The sequence below is a fragment of the Cucumis sativus genome, chromosome 5, assembly GCF_000004075.3.
Source record: "Cucumis sativus cultivar 9930 chromosome 5, Cucumber_9930_V3, whole genome shotgun sequence".
In the NCBI taxonomy this organism is placed as follows: Eukaryota; Viridiplantae; Streptophyta; class Magnoliopsida; order Cucurbitales; family Cucurbitaceae; genus Cucumis; species Cucumis sativus.
The window spans coordinates 25349221-25361829 of NC_026659.2; the positions used below are offsets into that span (position 1 = coordinate 25349221).

General features: G+C 34.6%; 2 protein-coding genes across 3 annotated transcripts; one reads left to right on the forward strand and one right to left on the reverse strand.

Annotated features, from left to right (window-relative positions):
* Nucleotides 1-1071: 1071 nt before the first annotated feature.
* Nucleotides 1072-11386, reverse strand: LOC101214537 (coilin). Of its 2 annotated transcripts, XM_031885265.1 has the most exons (14): nucleotides 11020-11386; nucleotides 10698-10762; nucleotides 10364-10621; nucleotides 9680-9919; nucleotides 9189-9255; nucleotides 8596-8667; nucleotides 8180-8309; nucleotides 7953-7999; nucleotides 7656-7865; nucleotides 6986-7057; nucleotides 6751-6900; nucleotides 6362-6515; nucleotides 5382-6272; nucleotides 1072-1287 (listed from the first exon to the last, which is right to left on the reverse strand). In XM_031885265.1, exons 1-13 carry the CDS (start codon nucleotides 11203-11205, stop codon nucleotides 6085-6087), a joined length of 1839 nt encoding a protein of 612 aa, XP_031741125.1. In that variant the 5' UTR covers nucleotides 11206-11386; the 3' UTR covers nucleotides 1072-1287; nucleotides 5382-6084. The 2 variants fall into 2 exon arrangements, with proteins under 2 accessions (XP_031741125.1, XP_031741126.1); XM_031885266.1 differs by lacking the exon at nucleotides 1072-1287 and having other exon boundaries at nucleotides 5663-6272; nucleotides 8180-8303.
* Nucleotides 1315-5696, forward strand: LOC101203370 (protein-tyrosine-phosphatase MKP1). The gene is made up of 3 exons (XM_031885264.1): nucleotides 1315-1700; nucleotides 1937-4615; nucleotides 5324-5696. Exons 2-3 carry the CDS (start codon nucleotides 2135-2137, stop codon nucleotides 5423-5425), a joined length of 2583 nt encoding a protein of 860 aa, XP_031741124.1. The 5' UTR covers nucleotides 1315-1700; nucleotides 1937-2134; the 3' UTR covers nucleotides 5426-5696.
* Nucleotides 11387-12609: the final 1223 nt, after the last annotated feature.

The window sequence follows — 12609 nt, forward strand, 5'->3', positions numbered from 1 at the left end:
TTTAATTCTTTATTTTTAAAAGGTCAAAGAACAGCAGTAGAAAATAAGTGCTTCTAGCTAATATCATATTATTTATTCAGCTTTCAAACATTTATATTTCTGATTTCTGCTTATTATTATAAGGAGTCCGTGACTATGAGACTTCTTATTCAAATTATTCCTACTATTTTATTTTATTTATTCGATTTAGTTTAATTTATTATTCAATCTACGGCTTGAAAATCATATGGGAAAGTAATTGGATAAAAACGATGATTTCGTAAATATGTTGATTCAAACTTTTTTGACAAAAAAGAAAAAGCCTACTTTTTCAACATGTGAACTTCTCAAGTATTATACTCATTTTATGTTTTACATTTTGGTTCTATTATTGAAGAAATATACTTTTCTTTTGTCCAAAATCTTAAATTTAAGTTCTAAAATATTGCATTTTTACTTACCTCCAAGTTCTAAATCTTGTTAGTCTCTAATTTTCACTTAGAAAGTTTCTAAGTTTCAAACCCTTTGACCCTTAAACTAATCTTCACTTTAGGTTGTGGTATGAGCTTTCAGTTAATTGATTTTAAATGGTTATGATGTAAAACGTTTAAATTAATTTAACAATATAATGTTAGTGAAAAATAATTTAATTATAATGAACAAAATTCTTGTACACTAATCAATAGACATTTAAAACAAGGACTAAAAGTGAGTATTGGTTAGTGAAAAATCAAAAGTTAAAAGTGAAATTTGAAACCTAAAGATCACATGTAAGCAAAAGTCAAAATTCAAATGTAAGAATATGTGACGAGAGAAGCTAAGAACTAAACAAAAGTTAAATTCAAAACTCAAAAGGCAAAATCTAGAACTAAATTAAAACTATACTCAAAATAATGCAAGTTGGGAGACATTCAAGTATTGCTCTAAAGGTATTTCTCCATAGAAAATAGTCTAAACTTCTAACGTACTTCTTGTGTGATAATAGTAAGAATCAGTCTAATATCGTACTCTGAACTCTAAAGGTAGCCCAATTGACAAAAAAATAGTTGCTATAAATAACTCATTAGCCACCCACCCCTAAGTTCATAAATAAAAACAAAAATTGCTTTAAATTTACTTTAGCTGAAATAAGTTACCTCTCCCATCAATTTCCTTTTTCAATAAAATCAACATTTTAAATTCAAATTATAAAAAAAAAATGCACCAAAAAGGAAGAAAAAAAGCTAATAGAAATTACCAACCATTTTCAGTCAGTCAAAAGAGCCAGAAGTAGAGAGGTTGGTAACCTTCTTGACCCCCAACCAAAACCTGCCACGTATACAGAATGTCAAAATAAAAACCCGAACAGTTGGGTAACCATAGCATCGCTCTCACCCTGGATTTCTTAATTAATAATAGTAGTCCATTATTATTATTATTATTTATTCATTCTCTTCCATTTTATTTTTTAAGAAAAGGTGAAATAATAAATGGCATCACAAGACTTGACATGCATGCATTCTATGACCATCCCACAACGACGTGGCTCTTTGACTCTCTCTCTCTTTCTCTCTCTCTACAAAGAGAAGCAATTTGATGTCATTGGCTTGGTCCAATTTGTGCGTCTAAGACCCAAAAAGCTTTCTTTTTTTTTTTTTTCCTCTCTAATTTGGCCTCCTCTTTTCAAAGTTCCATAACTCTGCTGCTACTCCTATGCAAATTCCAGGCTTTCGATTTCTCGAGTAAGCTATCCAGTTTCCAACAGTTCTCTATCTTTTCTTCAAATTGATAGCAACTTCTCTTCTTCTTTTTTTCTTCTTTAAATTTTCTTTTCCTATTCCATTCGACTACTCGTCTCTGTTTTTCATTTTAATTTCGGGATTGAAAGAAACACTTTCTGCTGAACGTGGAATTTTGATTACTGGGTCATACCTCCAACTCCTAATCATTTTTTCTCCTCACCTGACTATTTGAACAGAGAATTTCACAATTCTAGAGAGAGATAATTCTGGTGATGGTGTTCGTTGGGGAAGGAGATGGTCAAGGGTTTTAGGTGAGAAAAGGAAAAAAAAAAACTGAACGAGGCGGAATTTCAATAGCAGCTTATGATTTTTTTTTTCCCCTAGAAATAAGCTTCAAATGAATACGAGTCAAAGAGATGTTATAGAATTTTGAGATGGATGAAGAAAAAAGAGGAGGTGGGCTCGCCGGTTGTACTCGGAAGGCGTTTTTTCGGTCGGCGTCTTGGACTGACCGGTCGCCGTCAAAGCCTCATCATAGTCGAAGTTTAGTGCCTAATAGTAATAAAGCTCGATCATGTTTACCGCCGCTGCAGCCGCTTTCAATTAGCCGCCGGAATGTTGAGGAGTGGCCACGAGCAGGTTCTGATGATCTTGGCGTTTGGCCAAACCCAGAAACTCCGAGAGAGTTTGCTAATAAGTCGTCTCAAAGTTCTGAATGTGAACAACCTGTGAGGGAATTTCAGTTTAAGAAGGATAAACTTGCGTTTTTTGATAAGGAATGCTCAAAGATTCTTGATCATGTGTATTTAGGGAGTGATTCTGTGGCTAAGAATCGACAAATTTTGAGGCAGAATCGGATTACTCATGTGCTGAACTGTGTTGGGTTTGTCTGTCCCGAGTATTTTAAGGGTGAATTTGTGTACAAAACACTTTGGTTGCAAGATAGTCCTTCTGAGGATATTACTAGTATTCTCTATAATGTGTTTGATTACTTTGAAGATGTTCGTGAACAAGGTGGTCGGGTTTTCGTGCATTGTTGCCAAGGAGTGTCTAGGTCGACTTCTCTTGTGATTGCATACCTCATGTGGAAGGAAGGACGAAGTTTTCATGACGCTTTTCAATATGTAAAGGCTGCTCGAGGGGTGGCTAATCCAAACTTGGGTTTTGCTTGTCAATTATTGCAGTGCCAGAAGAGAGTACATGCAGTGCCTGCTAGCCCGAATTCAATTTCGAGGATGTATAGGATGGCTCCACATTCATCGTATGATCCGCTTCATCTGGTACCTAAGTTGTTGAACACTCCAACTGTTCAAGGACTTGATTCTCGTGGGGCATTCGTTGTGCACGTTCCTTCAGCAATCTATGTTTGGAAGGGGGAGAAGTGTGACTCTATGATGTTGAATACAGCAAAGGCAGCAGCATCGCAGGTTATCCGATATGAGAAGGCAAAAGGCCCCATCCTTGGCATCAAAGAAGGTGAAGAACCATTAGAGTTTTGGGATGCTCTTGTGAGTGGCCAAAACTCAGCTGATAGTTCTGAAGGGAAAGTTCAAAGACTTGATAGTTCGTATACCAGAGAAGATCGCATCTTGAAAATAACAAGTGTGAAGGTGGGTGGAAGGAAAGTTGAGGAGTATGATCCAGATTTTGAAATCTTTCACAGGGCGATTTCAGGTGGTGTTGTTCCACCTCTCGATCGATTCAATACAGAATCAGAGAATTTTCTTCCCAGTAGAGAAAATGGGTGGGACTCAACCAAAAGGAAGTTCGAAAATGAAACTTCAAAAGATATTGTCACATCTTTTTCAGAATTGGATTGTGACACTAGAGCACCATTTGATGCAATGGATGTGACAGCAAATATTGATGAAGATGCAGAAGTACCTGTTTCTTCAATTGATCTTGCATCTCCACCACTTTCACCGACTGCCTATTTGTGTGGTTCACCTGAATCTTTTGACCATTTTCCAAATAGTAGCTCGGATCGGGGAATAGAAAATTCTAACAAGGAAAGCTCAATCCCAGACGATTCTTTGTCTTTACCAATTCATCCTCTGGGATCACCAGATTCATTTTCCTGTTTTCAAGGAGGTACTAGTCCAAAGGTTGGAACCAAATCCCCTTCACTATCTCCCTCTACATCTGATAATTCTAGTTCTTTTACCTTTTCACCATCATCGTCTAATTGGTCCGACTTATCATATACATCTTCTCGGCAACCTTCACCATCTGACATGGACTCGTTGCATCCGGCTGTTCAAAACTCTTCCATCATAGATAATTTTTGTTTACATCACAAAGAAACACATCCTATCTTTGTAGAGTCCTTTTCCTCTTATCATCCTACATTAAAGCCAGAAAACACCAATTTGACGTCAAGAGGAGCCTCCCCTTCAATTGCAGAGCGTCGAGGGAGTCATCCTCCACCTAGGATGTTGCTGCCCTCCATTGAAGAAGCCTGCAAGGTTCAGAGGAAGATAGTTCGATCATCGTCATTTTCTTTAACCGACATAGACGATGATCTGTTGGAGATATCTGGGTGCAGACAATCCAAAGATAAAAACAGTTGTAAAGTTATGAATTTCGATATTGACAGATTTGGAGCTTGCACTGAATTAGAATGCAATTTTGAGGAAGGAAAGCCTCTGGTATTTTACCAGTGGCCTTCATTGAGTAAAACAGCAATCAATCAACTTAAAGGTCTTAATTCTAGATCAGTGTATATGTTGTTCGACCCAGATCTAAATTTGGATTCAAATGGCGGTAACAAACTATTTATCTGGTTGGGGCGTGAAGTTTTGCATGAAAATGATGACAGTCAACCGAAGAGTGACTACAGTGGTTGTCTCCACTGGGAGATGATCGGACATATATTCATCAATAATAAGGGAATTCCTAGAGATACCCGAATACAGGTACGTAAACAATTATTTCAGAAGATGTTTTTTTCTTTTATAGAGAAATATGTATAACATTTAACATGCTAGAGCAAGTAGATAATGGAAGACAATCTTTTATGCTATTTATGATGAGGGGAAGTGTTTTCCTATAAGCAAAGAATTTTTAAAAAAAGTGTATTTCCTTAGGTTAATGGTGTTTTGGTACCTAAATTTTGAACTTTTATCTGAGTCTACTTAGTTAATTTAGTTCATGAACTTTTAATTTTTTAAAAAATTAGAGATTTATTAGATGTTTATGAAAGTTCAGATACATTTCTAAAATAATTCCTTCCTGAGTTTTATTATTTTAGTAAATCAAGCACACTGCTTGCATGTATCTAAGTAGTCCGTAACTTGTTGGGTGACAACTAAAACCTCTTGTCAAGAAAATATGACCTAGTTGAATTAGATTTTAAGGCCTACTAGTTAAATATTGGAAGAATTTGACTCGATCAGTTAATAGGATTCTTGTACTACTAGCCATACCCTTCAACATAGGATTTATAGGTTAATCGTCCTTTTACCTTTCAATTGTTATGTTTATATATATATATATTTCTTTCTTTTCTTTCTTTCTTTTTTTTCTTTCTTTCTTTTTTTTTTTTTTTTTTTTTTGTGGATGTTATTTTAAATGAAAATATGCAATCAACTCAGTTCGTTTTGTGGAAAATGGTGTGTGAATAGGTAATAAGAGAAGGGGAAGAGCCCGAGGAGTTCCTTGCAATTCTAAACCGTTTATTACCTCAAAAAACGGAAGATGTTGATCTATGGTCTGCGAAAACATGATGGACTGTGGCGATGGGCCTTCCAAAAGGTAAAACTGGCATCCAGAGCAGAACTGATGTGATCTGCTTGTGAGATGTATATATATACGTAGAGAATCCAATCCTCCAAAGATCATGTATAGACAATGACGCCATCAATAGTCTGAATTTACCCAGTGATCAAATGAGTTCACCTGCTTTTGAAGAAATGTAGATGTGAGATTAAAAATTCAGATCTTAAACGAAAATCTTGTGTTAATTAGATTTGCAATTTAGTCCCCTTTGTTGTCGAAGTGAATCTTCAGATGCTAACACTACATAAGATAAGTTCATACTTAGACTATTTATATAGTTTCACAAGATATAAATATTAAAGCTACCGATATTCCCATGTATATATAATTTGAGAGAGCTGCTTTCCATTTTGACAAAACTACAGATTTACATCCTTCGAAGCTCCATCAACAGCTTAAATAAGATTTGACTGTGCAGGACCTTAGTTGGTCTGGCATATAATTCTACTCTGGTCGAATTTGTCACCCATTTCCAACCACAAAATGGCACTTCCACAGTTCGCAAATCAGTCTGAACTTGCAGATTCCAACAAACACAACCTCGACAAGAACGTGTTTTCTGGGCAGCAAATGTACATGTACGTAGTTTGGACCCAGGAGATTTTTCTTAGAGTTCTTTTTGAGATCTTAAGAGAGCCATTGTTGGACCAAGGGCGCTGCCTCTGAGTGCTCTATAGGACCAAGACTTCCTTCCTGAACTGTCTTCTTGATTCCAACCATTGTTCTTAGAAAGTTCCACTTTCTTTGCACTCAGAGCCTCGCTGATTTCATCCCACGCGCTTACTTTTCCATTACCTGAAGACCAAGCATAAAATAGCCGATTAAACATATAACCAGCTACCTAGTAAACTAATCGTGGCATGGCTACAAACTATAGTTGATACCTTGTCTAGTGTTGTTGGCATCTACATTGTTATGGACATGCTTGGAACTTTCTGCAATTTGTTTAGAAGTGATTTCCTGGTTAACTGCAGTTCTCGAAGAATCCAAGTTTCCTTGCCTGATAATCCGAAGATCAACGAGAGAGGCAAAATCTATCTGTTGAAGATCACTATTTGTCAGTTCATTGCAATCAAGGATAAGAAGCAGATTTAGCATGTGCATGCTAGAATTAGTGGCTCCTATAAATAACCATAACGTCCATAACTATGCTTCTGTTCGTAAACTACAACCCGATTGTTAATTACATGTATAAATGCCAATCATCTGACAAATTGAACGGAAAAAATGATTTGGATCATGGCAAACCAAAGAATATGCTTGTCAAGAATACCTTTAAAGAGCCATCTTCCCCATATGGGGTTGTATCCGGTTGTAATTCAGAATCCTCGTCTATCTCCTTCTTCACAGGTAGTGGATATTCTGGAACTGGTATGAGCATAATCCGATTGGATTCTGTATCGTACCATGATACTTTTCCAGCCTGAAATAGGAAAAGTAACTAGAATAACACATGGGCTGTGGTAACAAAGAATCAGACAGAAAATCACATTGTAGATGCACTTTACTCGAAAGGAGGAAATCTCAGGTGTCCAGGTTGATGATAACTCAATCAAACGATATGCAATTAAATCACCTTCCTGCAATAAGTAAAACAGAAATTATATAAAACTAAAGTCTAGAATAAAACAATAGTTCCATGAATAATACCTGTTAAATTGTTTATTATACAAATTTAGTTTTCAATTATTAATTGATTTGATAGCCAACTGACGAGTTGCCAGTCCTTTCCGCAAGATCCTCTTTTATAAAGAATCAGATTGCGCTTATTCAAGAAATAATGTTTCATAATCATACACAGATAAAATGGCAGCAAATAAATAATTTGATAACGAAGTAACAAATTATATTAGTTAAATAAATACATTTTTGCAATCAAACACAACATATAGAGTAAAATTCCAATCGGCCCTTTGTTTGGCACGTGTTAATCAATAAGAAGTTTGATAATCATTCGGTTTTTCCTCTTTTTGCAACTATGAAAAGTAGCTGCCTACATAACTATATAAAATTTGAGACTTATGAAATTGAGCCATAAAGAATAAGTTGGGACTTGGGAAATGAAAAATGTAATTTAATGAGAACTGCTAACATGGCTTGATTATTCCACTTCGCAAAACGTGCATGCCCAACTAAACACTTAAGAAAGCAAATGGAAGCTATCTGTGCAAACCAAACCTGAGGCAAGCCAGTGTATGGTCGAAGTTCATCAAAATTTATTGAACCAACTACAGGAACCGGAGTTTTAGGTTGCTCAGTTTCAGAAAGTAATTGAAGAGGTTCGCTGCTACAATCGTTAGAATTGTTCCTCTTCCAAGATGGAGTTTTCTCTTTGCCCCATTTTTGGCCCTTCTTTTTGTTGGTGATGCCATTCCAATGCAATGTTTCCTAAATCACAACAAATCAACAATAATTGGCTTCAGTGAACTTCAAGAGACAGAATAAGATATTGCCATATTGGAACATCACGGATACCTTAGGGAAATGGTTTTGCTTTTCCTGCCCAGCCTGATCCGTCACAACTGTAATGAAATATAAGTGCAATCATGAAAATCATAACTGTGTGATCCATGTAAAAGTTGAAATCAAACAAATATAACAAGAAAGCATACACAAGATATCCCACCCCCTTTTGGACCTTAAAAACTGTTCCTACCAATGCCAAAGCATACCAAGTCTAAAATAGAAAGAAATCACCCAACCTTTTCCAACTGGCTCAAATCGAATGTGACCTGGCTTAACTACCACAGGAACAGTGTCATCATCCATATCAACATCATCATTTTGACTTGGCCCTTGTTCTAAACTTGTTTCAAATAACTGTTGCTGTTGCTGCAAAAATATAGTTATCAGGCATCTACACCTCAAGAGAGTTATGAGCATATTTGCCAATGCTATTCTAATTCTACATGAGCATTTTTGTCAATTCAGTAGGACATACACATGAACTATATGTATGACAAGACCAAGTAGAGCTTCAGCTTTACACGTTCAAAATGATAAAAATAAATAATAGATACGTGACAGTTGTTTTCAACAAAGAAGAAATTTATACCCACCCCCAGGACACAATACACATATTTGAAATGAAAAACTGCCATTTGGGACATAAATTTACCTCTTCATTTTGAGCTCTTTCCCTCAACCAACGCCTTTTTGCCTTCTTACGGCGAGTACTTCTACTAGGAACCTGACAAGAAAGAAAAGAATACAAGCACAATAAGTTAGATGAATGATAACACAGCCACCAAAAGGGAACAATTGAAAACAGTAACTGTCTGAAAAGATTGAAAATCCTTGGATCTAGTTATGAATTTCAAAGTATTTCGTTCCGTTCTCTGTTGCTAAAGTCAAACAAAAGGAAACAACAAAGTTGAAACTGAAATTCTATTTCATTCTCTATACTCGCCTAAAGCTATACTTTGGTAGCAGCAACAGCAATAAAAAACAAAAACACAAAAATTTTGTCAGATCAAAATGAATCAGATCTGATATATCTTTTAGAAGTAAATTTATCATAACTAAAGATACTATACTGACGTATATAACTAATCCAAAGTACAAGCAATCATTCCAAACGGAAAAAACTACATTCTACAAGTGTAATTAACATCAAAATTAAAAATGGTAAAAACTGCTAACAAATAACCACAATTTTTAACAGCCATATAGTGATGAGAGTAATAGTAAACAATTCCCATAAATACAAACCTTTTTACTTTCACCAGCTGTGTCAGACAACTCAACATGTCTCCAGCCAGCTCCAAGCTGATCAACCCTAAACAACTATGATTTGTAAGATATCTTTCTAACCAAACAGGAAGATGAGAAATAAAGTGGTGCAACAATAAAAATATATAAGTATAGAAATAAAAATAGAACCTAACCGATGATATCTCAAACAATAACGATCATTTGCATGAAGCTACGTGGTCAAGGAAAATAGCAAAGTTTGACAAATTGTCAACAACAATTACAAATAACAAAATCAAAGCCCTATTAAACGACCATTCCCATATCAAAATACTAATAAGATGCTATGATATAAGCAAAGGAAAATCTAAAGAAGGTAGTATGATGAAGCAGTAGAAGATGCTAAATATTTCAATTTCGCAGATTTCACTACCAAAAAAATCAGTTAAAAGAATTTCACGAAGCTTGGAAGTTCATTCCCATTATTATAATAAAGCTGCAGGAACCACCTCTCTGCATTGGTAGTTGACTTAATAATATTGTTGCTTCTTCCACCAATTTCAACGTTGCTGGATGTATCGGAATCACATTCACTAGAACTGCTGGATGAATCCTTTTTGCTTACTAGGACCTTTTGTGGGAGGTCAGACTTCAGATGGTTTTTTTCTTCATGTTTTTCATCACTGTGCTGAACATCTGCTACGATAGTTGGAAATTCTTCAGTAGGGGAAGATTTATTTTTCTTCCTCCTGTAATTTTTAAATTTGAAATAAGTACCCAGAACATATAAACTGATTGCAAAAATTATAAGCGTTAAGGAGAAATTGGAATTAACAAAGTATATACAATAACTAATCTTTATAAGCACAAAAGAAGAAAAGGAATTAGAAAGCAAAGTGTACCACTTGAGTTCTGTTAAAGAAGACGGAAAACAAGAAGTATAAAGAACATAAAAACTCAAACATGGAAATATTGCTAGAAAACATAAAGACAGTTGTAGCCATTTTGATGAAGATAATAAGTTAGATTATTTTTAAAGTTTCATCACATTGTTAGTTGGAGGATCCAAGTTGACCAAATACCCATCTTCTATGCCAGAAAAGGCATACTTATTACTAGATAATCATGTTCACTCTCAGTGCTAGTCTCAATAGGCATCAAAATATCAGAGTTGATACAGGCACTATACGTACTTCGACTTGCGAATTATCTTCGAAGCTTTCCTTTTTTTGGACACTTTTTTTCCTACTGGCACAGCTTTCACCTGCAAAGTAGCATTAGCTTCATCTTCCTCTGATTGACTCTCATACCCATTAGATTCATTTTCAAACTCCTTATCAGCGAGAAGTTTCACTCCTTTGTCAACAGGTTTCCTCTCCCTGAACTCCTCGGTTTCGATCAATCTGTTACCGCCACCCAGAATAGTTGCCTTACTTTTCTTCTTCTTCACTCTGGTCAACAAAGAAGTTTTTAAATTCCAGCAAAAGAGTAAATGAAAACACAAACAAATGTCACTCACAAACCAACCTGACAATGTCCTTATCCTTCAAGATGCAAACTGACTCAAATGGAGGTAACACAAAGCCATCCATCTACCACAAAAACAAAGACAAACAATGTTCCAACATTACGAAGAGTGAAAACAATGAAAAGTAAAGCAAGAGAATAGAGAGAGAAAACAAATTCGTTCCACAGCGAAAATTTCCATTTCGTTTCTACAAGCGATTCAAACTTAATTCGAGTAGACCAGTTGAGCATATAGAATCGCAGATACTTCCAGGAACTTCATCCTTAGACAATCGTTGAGTAAAGTAACATGATCACAGAGAGAGAGAGAGAGAGATCTTACAGAAAGGATGACACCGTTGGGACAAGCATCGTGAAGACAGAAAATGGAGAGGATGTAGGAGGATAAGTCGGAAATAGTTCGGAGATGGGGTTTTAGGACAATCCAGCTCCGGCTCAACCCGGTGAGGGAATCGGTGAGTAGGTCCTTGTCTTTGAACGAAACTCGCAGTCTCACAGCCTCCATCATGCAGCAGAGAGGAGGAAAAATGGCAGCGAAGAAGGTTGAAGTGGCAATCGGAACAATGGAGTGCTGAGTTTCGATGTTGTTAAACCCCTTGTGCGTTTACAATGTCAGTCTATCGGCGGTCGTCACTCGGCCACGGGCAGTGGAAGGTTGTGTTTAGGTTGTGTCTTTTCGGCTTGGTAAGTTTTAAGGCGAACTATATAAAATTAATAATTAATTTTAGATAAGTACTTACTTTATAAAAGGATTAATTTTTAAATTTAAAAAAAAAAACCCTTAAAACTGTTTAGTTTAGGGCCAAAATGTCCCTAAATTTTCTAAAAAAAGTTTCATAAATACTTTTAAATTTTCAATCGTGGATTCAAAATACAAATGTATGGTTAATTTTGAATTAAAATGTTGAAATTTTGACCACCATTAAAAAATTTATAAATAGTAATTAATTTTTAGAAAAGTTAACTTTAATTGATCTAAAATTTACTTACCCACCCAAATTTTAACATGGTAGTTTTAAATTTACTCAAACAATAATTATTAAGGTAGTAAATAAATATTTTGTTATTTTTAAGTAAGTAAACATATCTATTGTTTATATTATTATTATTTTAATATTTATTTATGATGATTTGGGGAACTTTTTACGATATAATAAAAATATTAATTTAACTCTTTTAGCGATATCAAATCCATGAAAAATGTGAAAATGAAAAATGTGAAAATAACTATAGAAATATTGGTTGAACGTTTAATGATGGTTTTAACATTAAGTTTAACATTAACATTAAAAATCATTAATTTCAGTCTTTTTTTTCTGTATGTATTTAAATAATTTTGTTATTTATGACAATTCTGTTTTTACTTAAATCTCTACTTTCATGGTTATAAACGGTGTCTCTCTATTTTAAATACAATAGGCTTCTAAAATTAAGCTTAAAAAAAAGTTGTTATAACATTATTTTTAAAAACCTAAATCTTACGTTTTATTACCTTCCTTGTAACTAATGCTATTTAAAAGTTATTCCATACTTTGGAAGGTAAATAAATTTTGTTTTTAGAATTTCATTAGTTATTCCAACGTTTTTATTTAATGAGAGTCAAAAACCAAAGTTACAAAACTTATTCCATACTTTGGGAGGTAAATAAATTTTGTTTTTAGAATTTCATTAGTTATTTCAACGTTTTTATTCAATGAGAGTGAAAAACCACAGTTACAAAATTCAATAAACACATGTAAAAATTTTTAAAAATAAAATAAAAAATGAAGTCATTTTAAATCGTAGTGGAGTCTTTTTCATTTTTTGTTCGTTTGTTTTTTTAAGAACAAAATAACTAAAGAACCAACTTAGGCCAAAGAGTAAGTCAAAACATTATTTCAGTTGACGAGCACAAGTAAAAGAGACATAGCTC

Bases quoted from the DNA above. Each gene is read 5' to 3' on its own strand.
- LOC101203370 (XM_031885264.1), top strand. From the start codon at position 2,135: ATGGATGAAGAAAAAAGAGGAGGTGGGCTCGCCGGTTGTACTCGGAAG. The intron at 4,616-5,323 runs GTACGTAAACAA...GTGTGTGAATAG, and splicing joins CTAGAGATACCCGAATACAG to GTAATAAGAGAAGGGGAAGA.
- LOC101214537 (XM_031885265.1), bottom strand. From the start codon at position 11,205: ATGATGGAGGCTGTGAGACTGCGAGTTTCGTTCAAAGACAAGGACCTA. The intron at 6,516-6,750 runs GTATTCTTGACA...GATCTTCAACAG, and splicing joins GGGAAGATGGCTCTTTAAAG to ATAGATTTTGCCTCTCTCGT. The intron at 6,273-6,361 runs GTATCAACTATA...CTTGGTCTTCAG, and splicing joins TGCCAACAACACTAGACAAG to GTAATGGAAAAGTAAGCGCG.